Below are 22,338 nucleotides of genomic sequence, written 5' to 3' on the forward strand. Positions count from 1 at the left end.
AAGCAGATTCTGTTAAGTTCTGTGCTGTTGATAAAAGAGTATTAAGAAAAAGACTGAAGTATTCATGTTTTATAAAGAGTTGAACATGTTATCCACCCAACTGAGATTTAAATTAGGAGGAAAGAAACAAAGGTCAATCCTTCCAGCTATATTCCCATAGGAGTTTCATTTTGCTCTTTTTAAAAGTTCAAACTCTGGTACATGTTCCCAATACACAACGCCTGAAATGTTTCAATCTAAGTTGCTATGGTACCAGTGGATAGTTCATTACTGAAATGGAATTTTGAGTAAGTTTTTTTTCTATTGTAGGGATATATGTGGGTTTAATAAGGATTATTTTTCTTATTGTTGTTTATGTATGACTTATAGATTTACAATATTTTTTATTCCTAGTGCTAAATGTGTTAATAAGATAAAACTGATGTTTGCTTTTTAAGCCCACTGATGTGCTAATATCATGAAGTATAACAGCAGTCTCTACACCCTAACTAACAGCTTTCATAGCTTATAAAACTACACTTTAGTACATGTAATAATATCATCCTTAGACTTCAACTGCTACTGTTACAGATAGCAGTCACATATGGTGAATCTTAAATACTGCCATTTTAATTAAATTGCTACTGCGGAGGCATACCGACGGTCGCAATGGGCAAAACTCGCATAGCGACGATCAGTAAACTTTTCGCTTACCAATCTTCGCTTTGCGATGCCCGCGGATCAGCTGTTAGGCGGTTCCAAAATGGCTGCGCGCAGCGTTTTCGTGCCCTCCCCTCGCTTACCGAGGGCACGAAAATGGCTGCCGCTATGGAGGAAACTTCGCTGAACGGTAAGTTTAGGACCCATTGGGGCTTTTTACATTCCGTTTAGCAATGTTTTCACATAGCGAGGGTTAATCCGGAAGGGATTAACCTCGCTATGCGAGGCACCACTGTATCTCTAACAGTGCCTCCTTCAGTTTTTAGCAATAGGGATAGCTCCAAGCCTAATTGCAGAGCTTGGAGGGAATAGTTACAAATTGCTCACCTATAGCTCATTGCTTTTTTGGTAACAAGTAACATAATGATTAATTGTAACATTATTCTTTAGTTGTAATTATTACCACATAGGTACTATTCTGAAGCATTTAAGGGGGATTTTGACTGGAATTGTTCAGTTTTCACTTTTAAGTGGCACGGTAAATTTTTGGGTTTCTAGCAATATTTCTAAGGTGTACGGTCGGAATTTTCAACTAGCAGTATTAGGCAAGAAGCAAAATTGTGTAATTTTGCATAAGCCTTTTCTGGGTGCTAGAAATAATTAGCTGAAATTGATGCAAAGCTTCCTATGCCCTTATTTCACATTCTAAGCCTCCCTGGCAGGGTACATAAAAATCAATATTTTTTAAAAAATTGATTTACATCATGATTTAAATTTAAAAAAATTTTTTTTTAAATTTAAATCATAAAAAATCTGATTTTTTAAAATTTAAATCACAATTTAAATCATAATTTAAATCAATGTGATTTTAATCCAATCTACCCTGGGATTCCCTTTTGCCTTGCAGAAGGCTTTAGGAGCCATGGGGTGAAACAGGAGACATTAAAAGTCAAAATCCCCCCCCCCCAGAACACTGCCTGGGGTCCTGATTCCAGTGGTGGCAATCTGATGGCATATTTCTTTTAAACTTCATGGATTTTTTTCAGTATTTTTTTTTATTGTATGCTTTAACATTGTACTTTAGATCTAAATGGTTTATAGTTATTTGGAAATAAGGTCTCTGGCTGCGGAGCCAGAGGTTGTGAGTTTGATTCCCCACTGTACTTCCTTGACAGGGGCTGGACTCGATGATCCAAAGGGCCGCTTCCATCTCTGCAGTTCAAAGGTGGTGGTGGTGATGGTTGCATATTCCCTCCAGTGATATATATGGGACAAAGCAACCACATTTAGAGGGGATCTCGCACTACCCAGGAGAGGAAACGCAAAGCCAACCGCCAGGCACATCAGTAGCTCTCTCTAGTAAATGTGCAGATGTGCTGATTGGGTTTGAGTAGGCTGACTTCCAGGACAGACATTTTCTTTCTAGCCTGCAGTCCCAGACAGAACCACATGCCCAGTCTCAGAAGCTGCTGTTAGAAGGAGTAGAGGAGCATGATGAGAAATGTCATCCCTTGTGAAAGATCTTTTGCAGTTTTAAAGAGACTAGTTATCATAGGAGGAAATGGTGGAGCCAGGAACAGGTGTTCCTCCAGATGTTGCCCAGGGATGACTCCTCCCTTCAGCCTTGGTCAGCAATGTGGCCAATGGGATAATGGGAATGACAGTCCAATGGCATCCAGAGGACTATGCAAACATTCCCATCCTTAATCTCTGGCCTTAAATCCCAAATCTCTGTGGATCTGCACAACATTCAACAGGTAATATAGTAAACAAGACAGCCATGGGGCATGTAGAGAGGAAGCTGGGCCTGATCATGCTCCCAGGTTTACTGTGTACAAATTAAAAGAAGAGCCGTTGTTGCTGCAGGAATGTATTTGTAAAGGCGCTAACTACTCTTTGTCATGTCTTTGTTGGCCCAGATTGAGAACTGCACCAACTTCTGAACATTCCCGTGTAGGATCTGGAACTTCTTTTCCTAAGCAAGTAACATAGCAACCTACAATTTCAATAGACCCTTGGCAGTCGTTATGTCCAAAGTTCCTGTGACAACATCCAGAATCCAGCGGAAGAGGAGCAGTAGGACTCACACATTTATCCTCAGCAAGCAAAGGAACTCCAAACAGGTGTTTCATGTGTTCACCCTCACGTCACAACAGGCAAACTGCTAGCACAGGGAAACTCCAGCTTGATCCTTCCGTTGCTGACTTGGGAGTCAGGTTTATGGCATGAGCTATACTGTAATACCACAAGCCCTATTGTCCTTAAGTGTCTGTATGTGTAGAACAGTTACGGTATTGAGCAATAAAAGATTGACTCTTCAGAAAGTTGATACAGTGGTGCCTCGCTTAACGAGGATAATCCATTCCAGCAAAATCGCTGTAGAGCGAAATCCTCGTTAAGGGAAATAAAAAATCCCATTGAAACGCATTGGGAAACCCGTTCAATGTGTTCCAATGGGCTGAATAACTCACCGTCCAGCGAAGATCCTCCATGGAGCGGCCATTTTTGGTGCCTGTAAAGCGAGGAATCTGTCCAAAAACACAACGGGGAGCCATTTTACACAGTGGGCGGCTACTTTAGAGCTGCTGATCAGCTGTTTTAAAAACGTTGTCTAGCGAAAAATAGGTTCCTGAAGCAGGGAACTGATTGACGGGAAGCGAATTTTGCCCATTAAAACATTGTTTTACGATCGCAAAAGCGATTGCAAAACAGTCATCGTACAGCGGTTTTGTCATTTATCGAGGTAATCGTTAAGTGAGGCACCACTGTAATTGTATTTTTAAAATGGAAGATGCTATATTTCTTTTTTCTTTTTTAAAAAAGAGCTTCTGAGCTGTGTTTTGTTCTATTGTGCGAGCTTATTTAATAGTGTTAAAATTAGTGTGATTTGTTGCAGAGGATTTAGACGCATCTTTCTAAAAGCCTGTACTGTGAGCTGTGCCTTTGGTCGTACAAGCAAAGAGAACAAATTAAAAACTAAATAAATAAATAATAAATTTGAACTGGACCAAATAGATATAAGGTGACCAAACAGATGCACCAGCTGCGTTGGGTTTTAAGCAAGGACACCGCGGGGACTTGAACCCCGTCCTGGAAGCCAGGAGTGCCAACCACCAGTGCCTTTTGCTTTTTTTTTGGACAACACAAGCAGGTGAAAAGCAAAACCTGAGAGAACACAAGAGTGTTCTCTCAGGAAAAGAAAAACCTTGCAGAGAAGTAGTGAAGTCTGCGCCATAAATCTTCCACTTCTGAACCCTCACTTCTTGCAACCTGAGGGACCTTTACCACAGAGTTGAAAACAAAGCCACCACAGGCAAAGAGGAGGCAACTGCGCGCTTGCCATTCAGATCCCATAATCATAATGCATAAACTGCTTCCTGAATTTAAGAAATTGCTTTTTTAGCTTATGCTGGTTAAAACATTTGTATCTTCTGCATGACAATTAAGAGCATTTTCTTATCTCTGGGAATTCAAACCTTTGCAGTTACAATTTGTCAGCTGCTCTGCCAAAGAATTAAGGCTCTGCCGTGCTGAACAGCATATTATCAGTTGCTGGGTTTTGCCTGGCAATGCAGAGTGACCCCAAAAGACATCTTGAGAAGTAGCCCTTTTCTGCAGTTCAATTTCTTTTTCCTAAAGAAAACGGCTTTCTCACACATTTCTTATTTTGGTGTTAATTCTGTCCTCCAATGAATCGTTTGCCATATCCAGTCTTCGAGACGCCCTAGTTAGTATATGGCCTGCTGGTCTCCTTTGGAGGTGTGTTTTCACAGCTCTGTGAGGCTGCATCATGTAAGGCAGACCTTTAAACAGAATAATCCATACCCTGGAAGACAATTCGTTCTTCATTCTCTGTGAGTCACACAGTTGGGATTCTGCACCTGGAGAGGAGACTGACTGGAAACTTCTGGAGCTGGCCATTTGGATGGGAGTCCCATCCACTCTGAATCGCCTATATCCGCATGGGCTCGATTCCCCACCCCTTCATTTCATTATCATCAGCTGCCAAAGTCAGACCTTGAGGACACTGCTTGAATGTTTTCTTCCTTCTCCTGTCCTCCTCCAATCCTGTTCCTTATATACCTTGATCCACCCTGTTTCTTCTTGGGTTCTGTCTGCTTCCATGTCCTTTAGAGCAGGGATCATCAACCTCTGGTCCATAGCCCAGTACCAGTCTGTGGGGCTGCCAGAACTGGGCTGCGGACATGGATAACCACCCACCCCCTGCACGTACAGGTGTGTGTGTGTGAGCTGAGCTTGTAGGTGGCCGTATCGCTTGTATAAGATAACAATCGCACCAGCTTGGATTTTGGAATCTGTTTTGTGCCAACACAGCTACAGCTTGTTTTACATCTGAAAACACAAAGGGAAGTCTTTCCTCCCCTCTTATTAAATTATAGGTATTTTTCTGATGCTGACTCGGGTCCAGCATTGCGAGCCTGCTGCTTCCCCCCCTCCCGCCTCCCCTGCCCCTTTTAAGATCAGAGTTGAGTTTCTGAGCTGTTCACCTTGCCTCCATTCCTCGCTCTGATGCAGTCGCTCAGCTGTTGCTCTCTTATTATAGGTGGATGACACCCCTGCAGGATTTATTTCTGATATCTCACCCTCAGGCCTTGAATCTGTTTCAAGCCTAGGTTCCTCTCAGCTGCAGCTACTGAACTAGTAAGAAGAGCTGCTTTGGCTTTTTAATGGTAGTTGCCCAACTCTCTCACCAGTGAAAATCTTATCATTCACCATGTAACCAGACAGCCGGTGGGCGCAGCGGTTGAGGTAGCAACAGCTCAGGCACTTCCTCCCCCCTTAGGACAAGTGGGAAACGACCCCCCAATGCTGGCTGGGAGTGAACCATCGCTGCCTCAACACATGTGTTTGATGTTAAGCCTTTTTCCCCTCAGCTGGCTGTGCGGCTCTGACTTTACCAAAAACCCCTCGCTGTCATCAGTGATCCGGGCAAAGCTGCAGCTTTGCCTGCCTCCCCCGCCCCCTCTTTCATCCTGGGCTGCCCCATCGGAGCCTTCAAGTAACTGCAGGGCAGCCCCAAGCGGGCGGAGGGGCCAGTATCGACCCAGCCTATGCAGGTGAGTAGGGGAGGAGACGGGGTTGCCCGCCACGGAGGGGACTTCAGCTGGAGGCAGAGGCGGTGGGTGGTGGAGCTGCTGTTGCCGACGCAAAGAGGAAGATGCAGCTGCTGTTTCCCCAGCAACTCCGGGTCAGAGGAGGATAAGCAACCGAGCTGAAATGCTGGCCAAGCCCCCGTGGCCGCTCCTGTGATGGGATGGCCACCCATCCAGCCAGGAGCCGGGAGGAGGAAGTGTGTCTTGACATCCCACTCGTGCTCCAGGGCCGCCACCTCGGTGGGGTACTCCAGGGGGCATCAAACCCCAGTCCGCAGCCTGGTGCCAGCCCGTGGGGCTGCCGGAACTGGGCCGTGGACATGGATTACCACCCATCCCCTGCATGCACGGGGGTGTCACCCTTGCAGTTGGGCTGGAGGACCTCGAGTTGATGGCAGAACGTCTGAGCCAGTCCTTCCGGGACAAGGGCTTCCGTGTCCTCTGCGTCAAGTACGCCGCCGAGGTGGTGGCTGTGGAGCGCCTGTGGGGCGTCGAGACCTGCTTCCTCCCCCTGGCTGGGTGGGTGGCCATCCCATCACAGGAGCAGCCACGGGGGCTTGGCCGGCATTCCGGCTCGGTTGCTTATCCTCCTCTGACCCGGGGTTGCTGGGGAGACGGTAGCTGCATCTTCCTCTTTGCGTCGGCAGCAGCAGCTCCACCACCCACCACCTCTGCCTCCGGCTGAAGTCCCCTCCATGGCGGGCGACCCCGTCTCCTCCCCTACTCACCTGCATAGGCCGGGTCGATACCGGCCCCTCCGCCCGCTTGGGGCTGCCCTGCAGTTACTTGAAGTTTCTGACAGGGCAGCCCAGGAAGGAAGAGGGGGCAAGGGAGGCAGGCAAAGCTGCAGCTTTGCCTGGACCATTAATGAGAGCGAGGGGTCTTGGTAAAGCCGGAGCCACACAGCCAACTCAGGGGAGAAAGGCGGAGCATCAATCGAAGGGGTTGAAGCAGCGACGGTTCACTCCCAGCCAGCATCGGGGGGGGGGGAGTGAGTTTTGGTTCCTGTTTGTCCTAAAGGGGGGAGGGCACGGCTGAGCCGCTGCTACCTCAACCTCTGCGCCCACCGGCTGGCTGGTTACATGGTGAACGAGAAGATTTTCACTGGTGAGAGGGTTGGGTGACTAACATTAAAAAGCATCAGGGGTCATTGCCTGCTCGTCCTAAGGGGGGGAGGGCGCACTGGAGTGGTGGCTCTTCCGGGAGTGCGCCCTCAAAGAAATCCGGCAAAGTCAGCTGCAGCCACGAGCCTGCACTCCTCGCCTTGCCTCAGCTAATCGTGGTCAGTGGCCAGGCAGTGTGGCAGGGATCAGCGGCTGCCACTAGGTGAACTCAAGCTGGCCCACCAGCTGTTGGGCGCAGAGGCTGAGCTGCCGCCGGTTCCAGGAAAGGCAAGGAGTGCAGGCTCGTGAACGCAGCTGACTCTGCCGGATCTCTTCGAAGGGCGTACTCCCGGAAGAGCCACAACTCTGGTGCACCCTCCCCCCCTTAGGACGAGCGGGCAACGACCCCTGATGCTTTTTAATGTTAGTCGGCCAACCCTCTCACCAGTGAAAATCTTCTCGTTCACCATGTAACCAGCCAGCCGGTGGGCGCAGAGGTTGAGGTAGCAGCGGCTCAGCCGTGCCCTCCCCCCTTTAGTACAAACGGGAACCAAAACTCTCCCCCCCGCCGATGCTGGCTGGGAGCGAACCGTCACTGCTTCAACCCCTGTGTTTGATGCTCCGCCTTTCTCCCCTGAGTTGGCTGTGGGGCTCCAGCTTTACCAAGACCCCTCGCTCTCATTAATGGTCCAGGCAAAGCTGCAGCTTTGCCTGCCTCCCCTGCCCCCTCTTCCTTCCTGGGCTGCCCCGTCAGAGCCTTCAAGTAACTGCAGGGCAGCCCCAAGTGGGTGGAGGGGCCGGTATCTACCCAGCCTATGCATTTGAGGAGGGGAGGAGACGGGGTCGCCTGCCACGGAGGGGACTTCAGCTGGAGGCAGAGGCGGTGGGTGGTGGAGCTGCTGCTGCCGACGCAAAGAGGACGATGCAGCTACCGTCTCCCCAGCAACCCCGGGTCAGAGGAGGATAAGCAACCAAGCTGAAATGCTGGCCAAGCCCCTGTGGCCGCTCCTGCGATGGGCTGGCCACCCTCCCAGCCAGGAGCCGGGAGGAGGAAGTGGACCTCGACACCCCGCTTGCGCTCCAGGGCCGCTACCTCGGTGGCGTACTCCAGGGATCATCAACCCTGGTCCGTGGCCCGGTGCTGGTCTGTGAGGCTGCCGGACTTGGGCCGCGGACACGGATCACCACCCACCCCCTGCATGCACAGGGGGGTGTCACGCAGGTGGGGTGGAGGACCTCAAGTTGATGGCAGAACGCCTGAGCCAGGCCTTAAGGGACAAGGGCTTCCGTGTCCTCTGCGTCAAGTAAGCCGCCGAGGTGGTGGCCCTGGAGCGCCAGTGGGGCATCGAGACCCACTTCCTCCTCCTGGCTGGGTGGCTGGCCATCCCATCACAGGAGCAGCCACGGGGGCTTGGCTGGCATTCCGGCTCGGTTGCTTATCCTCCTCTGACCCGGGGTTGCTGGGGAGACGGTAGCTGCATCGTCCTCTTTGCGTCGGCAGCAGCAGCTCCACCACCCACAGCCTCTGCCTCCGGCTGAAGTCCCCTCCCTGACTGGCGACCCCGTCTCCTCCCCTACTCACCTGCATAGGCTGGGTCGATACCGGCCCCTCTGCCCACTTGGGGCTGCCCTGCAGTTACTTGAAGGCTCTGACGGGGCAGCCCAGGAAGGAAGAGGGGGCAGGGGAGGCAGGCAAAGCTGCAGCTTTGCCTGGACCATTAATGAGAGCGAGGGGTCTTGGTAAAGCCGGAGCCACACAGCCAACTCAGGGGAGAAAGGCGGAGCATCAAACGCAGGGGTTGAAGCAGCGACGGTTCACTCCCAGCCAGCGTCTGGGGGGGGGAGAGTTTTGGTTCCCGTTTGTCCTAAAGGGGGAGGGCACGGCTGAGCCGCTGCTACCTCAACCTCTGCGCCCACCGGCTGGCTGGTTACATGGTGAACGAGAAGATTTTCACTGGTGAGAGGGTTGGGCGACTAACATTAAAAAGCATCAGGGGTCCTTGCCCGCTCATCCTAAGGGGGGGAGGGCGCACCGGAGTGGTGGCTCTTCTGGGAGTGCGCCCTTCGAAGAAATCCGGCAAAGTCAGCTGCAGCCACGAGCCTGCACTCCTCGCCTTGACTCCGATCTTAAAAGGGGCAGGGTAGGCGGGAGGGGGGGAAGTAGCAGGCTCCCAACGCTGGACCCGAGTCAGCATCAGAAAAATGCCTATAATTTAACAAGGAGGGAGGAAAGACTTCCCTTTGTGTTTTTAGATGTAAAACAAGCCGTAGCTGTGTTGGCACGAAACAGATTCCAAAATCCAGACTGGTGCAATTGTTATCTCTTTTAGCCCAATCAAAAAAGCCAAAAAAAGTGCACCAACTTTCAGTGTTAATCTCTTTGCCAGTCATGCTCAGGGGAGAATGGCGGAGCATCAAACACAGGTGGGGAGGCAGTGACGGTTCACTCCCAGCCGGCATCGTGGGTCGTTTCCCGCTTGTCCTAAGGGGGGGAGGGCGCGCCACAGTGGTGCCTCTTCTGGGAGTGCGCCCTTGAAAAATATCTGGCGGAGAACCTGGGGGCGTTATGTTTCTGTGCTGTTATGGGTCTTGGAAAGGGTTGGTTGTTTTTTGGCATTTCCCCCCATTTCCGATGGTTCTCGGATTTGTTTGTTTTTTGGTGGGTTTTTCCCCCTTTGCCAATGGATCTTGGGTAGTTCTGACTCCTGTCCTCTGAAGATGCCAGCCACAGAGACTGGTGAAACGTTACGAAGAACAATCTTCAGAACACGGCCAAAGAGCCTGAAAAAACCCACAACCATCTTGGGGAGTTTATTTGTTTTTTTGGTTCTCCCCTCCCATTTCCGATGGGCCTTGGGGGGTTGTTTGTTGGTGCTTTGCTTTCCCCCCATTTCCAATATGATTGCATTCTTCGCTTGCTTTCTACTTTTCTTTTTCCCCATTTCCGATCTGTCTTGCATGCTTCACTTGCTTTTTGCTTTGCTTTCCCCCCATATCTTATCTGTCTTGCATGCTTCACTTGCTTTTTGCTTTGCCCTTTCCCCATTTCTGATCTGTCTTGCATGCTTCACTTGCTTTCTGCTTTGTTTTTCCCCATTTCCGATCTGTCTTGCATGCTTCGCTTGCTTTTTGCTTTGCTTTTCCTCCATTTCTGATCTGTCTTGCATTCTCTGCCTGCTTTTCTCCCCCCCCCCTTCACCTGGAAGGAATTAATTGCGTTTCCGATGGGTCTTGCAGTGATTTTTTTGGGTGGTGGTGGTGATTTTTTTTCTTTGGCCAGAACGGATTAATTGCATTTCAGTGGGAAATGGTGCTTTGACTTACAACCATTTCGAGTTACGCCCATGTTCCAGAACGGATTATGTTCGTTAGTCTAGGCATCACTGTATTTGTGAATCAGGACTGACACAGTTGAAACTGGTACCATTCCCACCTTCTTCACATGGCCAGAAGTAAATCTCAACTCCCCATTGATTCTTCCCTCTCTTTCACTTACCTCCTTGTTGGACAACATTGTTGGTGATGCCAGTGCTCTCATTCTCTCCATTGGGGGATAGGAGATCTTACTCCAGGCAGGTGCTATGCATGGCAAGGTTCCTCCAACTCAGCATCAAGGAGCTCCCATCACCAATTGATGATCCAGCATTCAGTGGGATCCACCAGCACTCCTCAACACCAATACTCTTACTACTTCCTCCTTTTTTGACATTGCTGGATCATCCACCATGGGCAAATCCTCTTTGGTCCCTCCAACATTGAGGAGTATTGAGAAGCTTTCTCAGATTCAGGAAGCATCATTTCTCCTTCAACATCCCAAACCTAATTCCATTGTGATTGAGGGTGGCCAGATGAAAAACTGGAACCTTTGCTACACCACCTTTCAGAGGACCACAATCTTATCACCTGGACTTTTCATACAGAAGCACGTAAGTTAGTCTCATATCAAATAAACTCAGCCTTTGGAGGCCATAAAGGAGCCTCTCACCTATGTTCCCATGCTCAAAAATGGAGGGCAATCCAGTATTCTGTGCTTCAGGAGGGAATCTCCCCCACCATCCTTGCATGTGGGACATATTCTGGAGGTCCTCGCCTCACTAATGGATGAAGTCCTCTCATTCTCATCCATAAAGGTCTATCTGGTTGCTGTCTTGCTACATTGCTTGATGCCTGGCCAAGCTGACTCCCTTTTTGTCCACTTGTTAGTGAAGCAATTTCTGAAAGGTCTCTGCAAACTCTTTGTTACATCCCTCAAATGTGGAATGGTCACTCGCCTTCGTGCGGGTTCAGTTAATGAAAAGCCCTTCCAAGCCCACAGCATGATGTGATCTCCAGCTACTTACCTGTCAGTGGGGTTTCACCTCTCAATGTTCATCCATCATTACCAGATGGATGTCCCTACGAGGACAGAAGCCTTCTTTGGCAGAGGAATCCTCTCTGTACACCCAGATCGACCCATCCCACCTACAGTAAGTGAACTCACAATCCTCCATATGTGTGAGTTACTGAGACCACAATAAAAAGGATAGGTTGCAGTTGTATCTGTGGTTCTTCAAGTGGTCATCTGTGAATCCCACTCTCCTTCTGTGCATTTCTCCAGTGCAGCCTTGGTGCGAGGGACTTCAACTGAGGCAAAAGTTCTGACAGGGCAAGGGTAGAGAGACCAGTAGTTGTCCAGGGACATCTCACTCACTGGAACTGCCTGATCCTTCCGCTGCTCATTGTGCATCACAGTGACACACAAAAAAATAGTTCTCACAGGTCCCATAACCTGGTGCCAGTCTACTGCCCTACAATTGTTTGGATACTAAGAAAAACAATCATATATATCATATATATATGATCGTTTTTCTTGGTATCCAAACAATTGTAGGGCAATATACTGGCACCAGGTTATGGGACCTGGTGGGGGGGGGGGAATCCCAGCTGGCTATTGGCATTTAGAAACAGTGGCCAAAATCCCGTTGGTTAGCATAATAAATCACACAAGCGTAGGCCCATTGAAATTAATATAGATTTAGTGATTCAACTCCTCTCCAAGTTCCATTGTTTAAAATGGAGCTACTCTAATCGTATGCTACAGTAAGTTGCTGTTTGAGTAGGCCCATGTGAATCGGAACTTACAGAGGTAACTCTCCAAATCCCTGTTGACTCAAGGGCCTACTCTAAAGTGCAATTTACTATATGATGTCTGTATTGTACTACCTTAGTATGGATTATCTTGGCCGTGGTTTCCACTGACACAATTTTACACTTAGGGATCTTTTATAGCTTGTTAGTGGATGGGGCTAACATAGCCCAGTTTTTCTCCTTTTCTTCTCCTTTGCAATGACTTCCCATTTAATATTGAATTCAGCTGGAGAATTGTCACATATGATCGTTCAGAAGGCTTCAAAACAACCATACCTCATGTTCTGCTAGGGAAAACACTGTGGTTCCTACTATTCTCAGTTTTTAGCTCTTTGGCTTTCATAACTGAAACCTTGTTGAGTGAAAAGGAATGTCTCTGTGTTCATTTAATCAGTTGTGTCTGCCACAGTCCCACATATGGAGTGGTGGACTCCCAGGGATCGATAATGAGTCCTTTCTCCTACTAAGGTACCTTTCCAGATTGTTAACTTGGACAGGTTATGGGGATCACATAAATGGAAACTACAAGGGATTAAGCAAAAAAATTTTGAGAGCCACAGTTTAGTGAGCAGAGACTACCATTCTTACAACTCCTTGTAGTTCCCATGGAATTTACCAAGTACCATTCCCACCTCTCTCTCCCCCTTTGCAATGGCTGCAGAGAAGAACATGCTGGACCTTAGCTGTGGGTGCTGACACTCCTTGGAAGATTTGGATTTTTTGGCTACAGATGCCAGAATTCTGTCTGGGGTGGTGGTGGAATTCCTGGTGAATGGTGGGAGTTGTAGCGAAACCCACCATCAAATATCCTATGCCTAGTCATGTGGTAGCTATCATTCTGTGTCCGCATTAGTCCTGTGAAGATTGAACTATTTTGGCCTGGGGCTAGCTCAGGGTAACATACCTTTCTTTGAAGGTTTTACCAAACAGGAATCATCAAAAGCAATACAAGGAAATGCTGCTTTCTTTGTCCTTTCCTCTTCAACCCCCCCCCTTCTTATTTCGTAAGTCATTATTACAGGCGATGCTCAGAAACCTCATATTTGCATTTGGATTAATCCCTCAGGCATAGTTTGTAGCCTGAAGTCCAGCAGAAGATATCACTAACTTTGGGGCTGTTTCATTGTTTTTTTCCACTAAACATTTGGTTCTTAGCATGAAGTTTGAAATTGTTTATAAAGGAAATAACTTGGTTTTGCTTCAGAAACAAAAACAATGTAATTTCAAAGGATGAGTTATGGGATTCATTAATCTTGCCATGCTGATTGGGCCGTTACACACTTAGCAAATGAGACCATGTGAGGAACTCTAGTTGATGCACACCTTTTTCAGCCAAAGGTTGTTCCTCCTTTATACTTTGCATCTCCTGGTCTTGACGAATCTGCATAAATGGCAGCCGGATGGAGGATTTCCGCATAGCGGTGAGTTTTTCCCCTATAGGAATGCATTAAACCCGTTTTAATGCATTCCTATGGGGTTTTTTGCCCCGCATAGCGATGAATCCGAATAGCGAAGTTTTTTTTGGAATGGATTAACGTCGCTATGCAGGTCACCACTGTACTTAAGTCTGCAGCCCCGGTAAAGTAAAAAAATACTTAGAGGATGTTTTGAGAGCAAATAGGTAATGAGCAGAGAGATTACCAGCCTCACAGCTTCAGGTCCTAGAAAACTTTGTGTCCTAAGTGGGGGAAGTGAGTATGGATTAATAAATGGTGCAGAAGGTAAAAATCACAGAATATAGTCTAGGAATGCCAGCAGAATAATAATTGTAGGCCCTGTTCCCACTGCTGGAATAAACTAGCAGAGGGATCTCTTTTTTCGATTTAAGCTAAAGTTACCTTGAATTTAGTCTGAATCCAAAACTTTTGTCCCGTTGTGTGCATCCTTACTGCCACCACCTCCTTCTCCTCAGTCTTCTTGCTGCTTCCACTACTGCCACTGCCATCTCTATCACTGATCATGTGGGCCTGCTCTGCCAAGATGGGGGGACAATGGGGGAGTGGAAAGGCAGGGGGAGGATGATGAGAGGGAAAGGGGTGGAAAGGGAAATAAGAGGCAAAGGGTGAGAGTGGAAGGGCAAGGTGTCTGAGGGGTGGGCAGGGGCCAAGTGATGGCATGGAGGTTGGGTAAATGGGTGAGCGATTGGGTAGGCGGGGGCAAGCAATGGGGAAGAGGGATTGAGTGGGCAACTGAGTGAGTGAGTAAGTGAGTGAGTGAGTAAGGGGGCAAGGGGGAGGCCACCAGCTTTTTTTAAAAAATCCTGTTATTGGGTCTAGTACTTCCAGAGAAATCTCCCTGGAAAAGACCCTGATGTTGGGAAAGAGTGAAGTCAAGTAGAGAAGGGGACGACAGAGGATGAGATGGTTGGACAGTGTCATCGAAGCTACCAGCACAAATTTGACCCAACTCCGGGAGGCAGTGGAAGGCAGGAGGGCCTGGCATGCTCTGGTCCATGGGGTCACAAAGAGTCGGACACGACTAAACAACTAAACAACAACAACTGCATCCAATAGCAGGAATTGTTAGAAAAGCAGATGTGGTGTTCTCAAACACAGAAATGATTCCACATCTGCATCGAAATAAACACACCACTGACAGAGGAACAACTTGCTCCCCTGGCACAGTACTCTGAGTGTGCATGTACTGCACGCGTATGCTAAAATTTAAATCATTTTCAAAAGAAAACCCAGGAACAACAGTGGTGTTATTGTCAGTGGAATCAAGCCCATAGAGAAGTTGCAGTTTGAGACTGGAGTACATCAAGACTGAGAAAAGTATAGTGCAGATTCCCAGTAGTGCCCCATATCCTTGATTGCCCCCTTTATTTTTACCTAAAATGGCTCCTCATATCCTCTGTGGGGCAGAGGGCACCATTGTTTCATGGCTTGGGGGGCCCTAGATGTATTTTGGGCCTGGAGTGCTTTATTTCATAAGCAGAAATGAATTCCAGCTACGTCTGCTTTTGGGAAATGCCTCCTGGACATAAAACAGCTTAGGAAAAATGTGGTACAATTCTTCCCAATTGGCCCCTAGGAGGAGCACCAGGCCTTTCGATTTACTGTATTTATTTACTGAATTGTGGAATATTGGGGGCAGAGAGGTAGGAAAATATGTCAGCCAAGAAAATTATTTTCCTTAATTTAAACAGCTAAAATTATATAGGACATCTTCTTTTCCTGATTAGTCCTTTGCCCCCAGATCTGGTGGGTATTAGAGAAGATAAAAACCTGGGTAACAAAAATGATAACAATCACAGACACCAGAGCAGAGCTTCAAAAGGGGTGTGCTTTTACCTGACAAAATCAGTAAGGCAAAGTGTACAGTGAACAGAGTGGTCAAAATTAATTTATTTCATAAGAAGTAGCTTAAAGTAGCTTACCTTGCCCATGCAAGCAATGGTATCCTGCAAGGGTGATGATGACAGAGGGATTGGTAAAACACCTGAGTATTATATGTTTAGAAAACCTAGGAGCTTCCATCACAGTGTGGAAGGTGTTTTTGTTTTACACCTTCCATTGAATGGAAATTTATATTGTCATAATGTCTGGGTACATTAAGTTGTAAGATGCCCATTGTAAAATTTAGAACAAACACATAATACTGCATTGACAATTACATATATTTGAATTGGAAAATGTAAACTGGCAAAAGAAACACAGATATGTCATACACTTCCATTTTCATATCAGTGTTTAATTTGGCACTTCTGTTTAAGTAACTGACCCATTCACATGTAGCGCTGAGTGGTCAGTACTGTCATATAACCACTAGTTTTGTGACTGCTCCTCACTTGGATTTTTCACTTTTCCCATGAATAAAATGCAGTTCGTCAGCTCATCAATGATCAGAAAGAAGAACGGCCTGTCGATTTTTACTATGGGTAGGAGGGAAGTTGGGACAATCTCAATTACTGTAGTGGCTGCAGCTTCAGTGCCGTTCTCATGGACATTTAGAAAAGTTTTGTGTATCGCCTGCAAGGAAAGGAAGCAAGTATTATCATAGGATAGCAACCTGACTTTTATATTACAAGCTAAATCTGATCTACATACCCAGCCTGGAGTAAAGCAGAACAAAGTGTGCTGCGTATATACCACCCCTTAGTGCTTAAAAGCATTATCTGCATAATTTAATTATGCAGGCTACACATTCCCTGTATAATTATATAGTGGATAGAGTGATGGGTCCTAATCCCCACTCAGCCATGGGAACTGACTGGGGATATGGAATTGTTAAAACCACTCCTTAAATATCTCACTTTCCTGGAAAGCCCTGTTATGTCTGTTCCAAATTGATGACACAGAACAACAACATAAGAGACCGGGTCTTATCTCACTCTCTCATCCAATCTTGAGAGCTTGTCCATGTTGTCATATTCCTGCATCATTAGCTTGCGGGGCGTGGGGGCATTGAAGAACTTCCCCAGTGATCTGCTTAGTAACTCCGCAGTTCCATCATGGATTGAAAGTTAGTTTGTCTTTTTGTACGTACATAGTGCCCATTTCCTGTACACTGTACAGGAAATTCTGCCACACTGCTAGCTGGGTTTGGCAGTGCCCCAGTGCAGTGGTTCTTAACCTTTGTTACTGGGATGCGTTTGAACTGCAACTCCCAGAAACCCCAATCAGCACAGCTGGTGGTGAAGGCTTCTGGGAGTTGCAGTCCAAAACTCCTGAGTAACTCAAGGTTAAGAACCATTGAGTGCACACAGGTCTCAGATCCCATGGAGAGCCTCCACACACAGCAGAAGATCTCCATTTCAGTCTCCCTGTAATGCCAAATGAGGCTGGTCTAGAGTTCAGGTATTCCCTCTCCTGAATACCTAGACAGACTCATGAGGTGTTGTATATCTGGCTTTCTTTGGGAAAGTGAGTCTGGATAGGTTTTGGAAGATGATGCCTAAATGTCACTGCTGAGGCAGATAGGTTTTCTTCTGGCTGCTTCACATATAATATTCTTACTTGTATGTATCTAGATAGGGGACGTGGTGGCGCTGTGGGCTAAACCGCAGAAGCCTGTGCTGCAGGGTCAGAAGACCAGCAGTTGTAAGTTCGAATCCACGCGACGGAATGAGCACCCGTCGCCTGTCCCAGCTCCCGCCAACGTAGCAGTTCGAAAGCATGCAAATGCGAGTAGATAAATAGGGACCACCTCGGTGGGAAGGTAAACAGCGTTCCGTGTCTAAATCACACTGGCCATGTGACCACGGAAAGATTGTCTTCGGACAAACGCTGGCTCTATGGCTTGAAGAGCGGGATGAGCGCCGCCCCCTACAGTCGGACACGACTGTACAAAAATTGTCAAGGGGAACCTTTACCTTTACCTATGTATCTAGATGGCTTCTGTGTAGAATGTGTGCATTGGTGTCTACTGTCAAATATACAAAATTACACAAATGTCTGTTATGGCATATCTACTTGGAAAATTCTGTCACTCCCCCTCCCCATGGCAAATATTCTTCTATGCAGAGAAGGACTTAGGAATTTACGGTATGCAGGTCTTCTAACTCTTGAACTACATGTTTTGCTATCTTCAAACAGGGATGTATTTGTTGTCCCCAAAGTAACATGACAATGTTTGATTTCATTCTTGCAGCACAGTTACTTTAGGAAAGCATACCTTTGAAACCTTGACGTTACGTGCCCCAGTAATTCTGGATAGGTCAGCATGGTCTGTGAAAACATCAGTAACTCCCAATTTATTTAGTATGCTTTCAACATCGTAACTAGTAAACAGGGAAAACCTTGGAAGGAAAAGCTCTAATCTCCTGTGGAAAGAAGTAAGAGAATGTAGTGAGGTATCACAATGATGAATAACACTGAACCTTCATATATATATTTTTAGACTGTAGCTTTCATAATTGTATGAATACAGTATATAATTCTATGATGGCTCCTCAGTACTGTATTGGGTATACTAGCTAGCAGAGATGGGGTTTGAAGTTCAGCCATCTCCAGAGAGGCATACGTTCTACAACCCTCCTCTAAGATAATACGTATAAGAAACACTGATCAAAATCCTACTTAACTCAAAATTGCACAATAAACACCAAGGTAGAAATTATATCCAGCAAGCAGTTTGTTTATGTATTTGTTTCTATTATATAGAGAGAAGCCTCCTGTTAAGGAGACTTAAGATAGCTCTTACAGTATTAAAAACAATAGAATTAAAAATACAGTAAGATATACATTTTTAAAAAAATTAAACTATAAAACTGATTTAAATGCATTGTATAATTTAAATATTTTAATATTTATTTAAATATTAAAACTGTAGGCATCCTTCAGTCTTGAAAGACTATGGTAACGTGCTCTGTATGGAGGACTTGGAACAGCGTCTAGTGTGGCTGAGAAGGCCAATTCGAGAGTGACAATCCCTTCCACACTGAAGATAAATCCAATCTGTCCCCTGTCCAGCTCCCTGGTTTTGCTGCTTTTGTGAATTGCTCTTTGCCTCTTCACTAAATGATCGCATTCAGGGACGCAATCTTGATTGTTAAAAGTCTGCAGAAGGATAAAACCTGACTTGCTGAGGGAGAGGATTCCATAGTCTCAGAACAAGCACAGAAAACACCCTCTCTCATGTCCCCATCAACTGTGCCTGCACTAGCAATGGGACCAAGAGGAGGGCCTCCTATAACAATCAGGCACACAATACAGAATGCTGGCTGTATCTCCCTGCAAACCTCCATGGGCATAACTTGATGCTATACCAAGTGTAATTTCCCACTACGCCAATACAGGATTTGAGCCGTTGTACAGGAATTTAGATTGTAATAAAAGGATGAAATGACAATTTTAAAATGCTCTCTAATAATCAAAAGTTTTTAAATTAAAAGTACTAATTTACTTTTAATAACTTTGTAATATTTTCCTATATTTTAGTCTCTATGGAACATATGTCATGATTTTAATGTCTCAAGGTTTGGGTGTTGTAACTATAGGGTCACAGTAAGTTGGAGGAAACTTGACAGCGTGTAACAACAACATGACTATTTAAAATAAAATAAATAAATAAATAAATAAATTATCATCTCAATTAGATAAGGAGGATAAAGATTACATAAAGAAGGAATGAAAACTGGTTGAAGTAGCATCAATAATTTAAGAAGCATCAATAATTTAAGAAGATGACCACCATCATCATCTTAGAATTGCAAAGCTGGAAGGGACCCTATGGATCATCAAGCCCAGCCCTGTAAAGGAGGCTCAGTGGGGAATCAAACTCACAACCTGAGCTATCCAGCAGTTCTGCAGATGATGGCCATGTTGCTGTTGAAATGACAACAGTGGAGAATTAATGAAGAAAAGGCAAAAAGCAGGATCACAAAAGAGGTCTTGTGATTAAGTAACTCCACTTCATGGAGGTGAGAATTGAGAACACAGTTCCCTTTCCCTTATTTAAGTTCATCAGAGAATAGCCGCTCTGAGCGGTCTGTGACAGCGGTCCCCAACCTATTTGGGACAACAGACCGTTTGGGAGAGGTGCAGGCTCTGTGCGTGGGGGGTCAGACTTGTATAAACAGATGTGAAAGCTAGACCACAATGAAAGCGGATCCACCCACCCACAAACCCAGTTCATTGAAAATTTGGTGTTAGAGGAGAGCATTATGGATACTATGGACAGCCAGAAAGACCAAAGAGTGGGTGCTAGATTAAATCAAGTCTAATCTCTGTCTAGCAGCAAAAATGATGTAACTATGGCTCTCATACTTCAACGCGACATGCCCACCCATGAGTGTGTCACGCCCCTCTGTGAGCGTGACATGCCCCTGCACAAGCGCGACACGTCCACTGTGCGTGCATGCGGGGAGGTGGAGATCCAGACTCCACGGCCCAGTTCCAGGAAGCCCACGGACCGGCACCAGGCCACAGACTGGGGGTTGGGGACCCCTGGTCTATGGGATCAAGAGATGGTAGGTGGTAGAGTGGTCCGGTGGGCCAGATAGGCGGGGTATAAATTAAATAAATAAATAAATAAAATAAATAAATAGAAATAAAGTTGTGCTGTGAGCACAGGTTGGAGCACAGTTTCCTCAAGGTGTTAACAGTCTATCAACCACAACACGTCAGCTTACCATTGTTTCAGAGACTTCCCCCATTTTATCAGCACATCTGTTCCAAGAGCGGCTTCGACTTGTTTCAGTTTCCCTGGGTCAGGCAGAATGAACAATGCGGAAGCATCGCCTTTGTAGGGGAGGTGGACAACCTGGCAGGACAGTTCCTCATCATGATAAAAATTGAAATTGCTGTCTTTGTTCATCATGGGAACCTGCACAGTAGTTTGTTCATCCACAAAGAAGTCATCCTTTCGAGTAAACTCATAATTGAAAGGATTTTTCCAGTACGCTGATGAAAAGAAAGGCATGAGAAGTGAGGGTACTTGCGAAAGATCTACGCCTTTTGAAACCTAATCACCATTTCACACTACCCAAATCTCAGTAATACAATAGGATTTGCATGGGGTCTTTTAAAACTGTCCCTCATGGATTTTGGTTATAGAACATCAGTGAGCCATATATGGAACCAGACTTTTATAATTATTTCTGACTCTACTTCTCAAGAAATAACGTTTCTAACTGGAATTACTGAAGGAGCTAAGCTCGTAGACGAGACATATCTAGCCAGCAGCACCCCATTTCATGTGAGTTCAGAGCCTAAACTTTAGATCTTGTGAGCTGATCTTTGTTATAGGAGTGTGGTATTTCCAGCCCATTTGGTTCTAGTCACAACGGACCCCCCCCCAGGGTGTGTGTGGAATTGCACACATGAGGAGTGGAGAAGAGCTGAAAATTTGAAGGACTGTTGGTCCTGACATATTGAGATGAAGTTCTTGGTTCCTAGCTGACTCTCTGCCAAACTACTTTCTCACTTCCCACATCAGAGTACAGTCAACATTGTGTGAACCAATGGCATTCTCTGTGAATCCTTCTGTTCTGCGGGCCTGTATCTTCAGCAAATATTTGAGGCCCTAAACTTTGCAGCAAGAACTCTGTCTGAGCAGCAAGGGTCTAGAGCCACGGTTGCTTAAACTGTGGGCTTATAAAGGTATCTTACAATCCTGTGTAAAAATGGGAAAATTGGTCCATCTGTCTTACCTTTCAAGTAAATATAGTTTACAAGGACCACCACAACCTTTGGATCAAGTTGTTTGACTACATTAACTAATTTTCCATGGGTTTTCTTCTCTATGTAGTTATTGATCTGCTTTACAGCTTCTTCAGGTTTTTTGAAATTGGTAGGAAGAACTTCAGCATGATAAAAATGCTTGGCATCATTCAAGAACTTCTTGAGGAGTTTGTACTGATCATGTGTGAAAAGGGCATTTCCAAGGCTCAGCTCAATCTCAGCCTCTGGGCGGTTTAGCACGTGAAGGAGATGATGAAACCCTTTGTGTATTTCTCGCTCACTGATCTTTGTCTGGTTAAAGCCAAGCCCTGACAGAAGCTGACTCAGTGTGGTGGATTTTGCCCCCAGTGAAAGGCAGGCAAAGGCAGTAGCGATGCTTATAGGAGAAAAGAAAATATTCTTCCCAGTTTCCTCTGAAGCAATCTGATGGTAAAATCGAAAGGCAAAGTCAGCATTGCCAGGGGCTATCTTTAGGTAAGGCGAACGGCTCTGTTGTTTGGCAGGGGGAATTTCACAGATGGCAACCGCAAATAGGACAGCAAAAATCAAACACAGATTGATAGGAGACATCCTGATCAGCAGGAGATAATCTGCAAGAAGAGAATACCACATGGATTACAACATGTAATGCTTTAATGCAAAATGTTTGTCTGCTGTTTTAACAGGAGTTACATATGCAATCTTAAGATCATACGTAAGTCTCTTAAGGGTTTTTTTTTTTGGTATTGTTGTATGCAGATAGCACTTGCTGCCAACTTAATGGTATGGGCTCAATAATAATTGGCGTGGTCATAAATTTATTTTTTAAGAAATTCACATGGAGGAGAAAGCAAAATTAATCTATTCCTCCTTCTAGGCAGAGGTTACACTCACAGGTGGACATAACAAGCAGTCTGGACCATCCACTCACCCTCCCACTGCTGCAGCTGGCTCAGTGCTCCCTTCCAATCGCTCCAGAGCTCGCAGTCGACTAGCCACTTGTCAGCCTGGCAGGGAAGCTTGTCTTCCCTCCTTCTGCCAGGAATGGCTAGTCAACCACGAGCTCCGGAGTGATTGGAAGGGAGCACAGAGCTGGCTGCAGCAGTGGACAGGTGAGTGGACAGTCCGGCCCCAGGGGGCAAGACCCTCATTATGTCCACCTGTGTAGGGGTAGTTGTATTCATATAAGACTATGAATACCCCCATCTCTAGTTACTAATGCTTAGTTCTTCATAGAGTTTAATCACATGT

At 46.2% G+C, this 22,338-nt stretch overlaps 1 protein-coding gene across 1 annotated transcript; it reads right to left on the reverse strand.

Annotated features, from left to right (window-relative positions):
* Window positions 1-12,490: 12,490 nt before the first annotated feature.
* On the reverse strand, window positions 12,491-22,046 carry LOC110088621 (alpha-1-antitrypsin-like). The gene is made up of 6 exons (XM_072986616.2): window positions 21,078-22,046; window positions 20,058-20,328; window positions 17,600-17,747; window positions 15,774-15,954; window positions 13,873-13,955; window positions 12,491-12,505 (listed from the first exon to the last, which is right to left on the reverse strand). The coding sequence occupies exons 1-6, from the start codon at window positions 21,718-21,720 to the stop codon at window positions 12,491-12,493; spliced, it is 1,341 nt and encodes a 446-aa protein (XP_072842717.2). The 5' UTR covers window positions 21,721-22,046.
* Window positions 22,047-22,338: the final 292 nt, after the last annotated feature.

This window comes from Pogona vitticeps, chromosome 1, assembly GCF_051106095.1.
Source record: "Pogona vitticeps strain Pit_001003342236 chromosome 1, PviZW2.1, whole genome shotgun sequence".
NCBI lineage: Eukaryota > Metazoa > Chordata > Lepidosauria > Squamata > Agamidae > Pogona > Pogona vitticeps.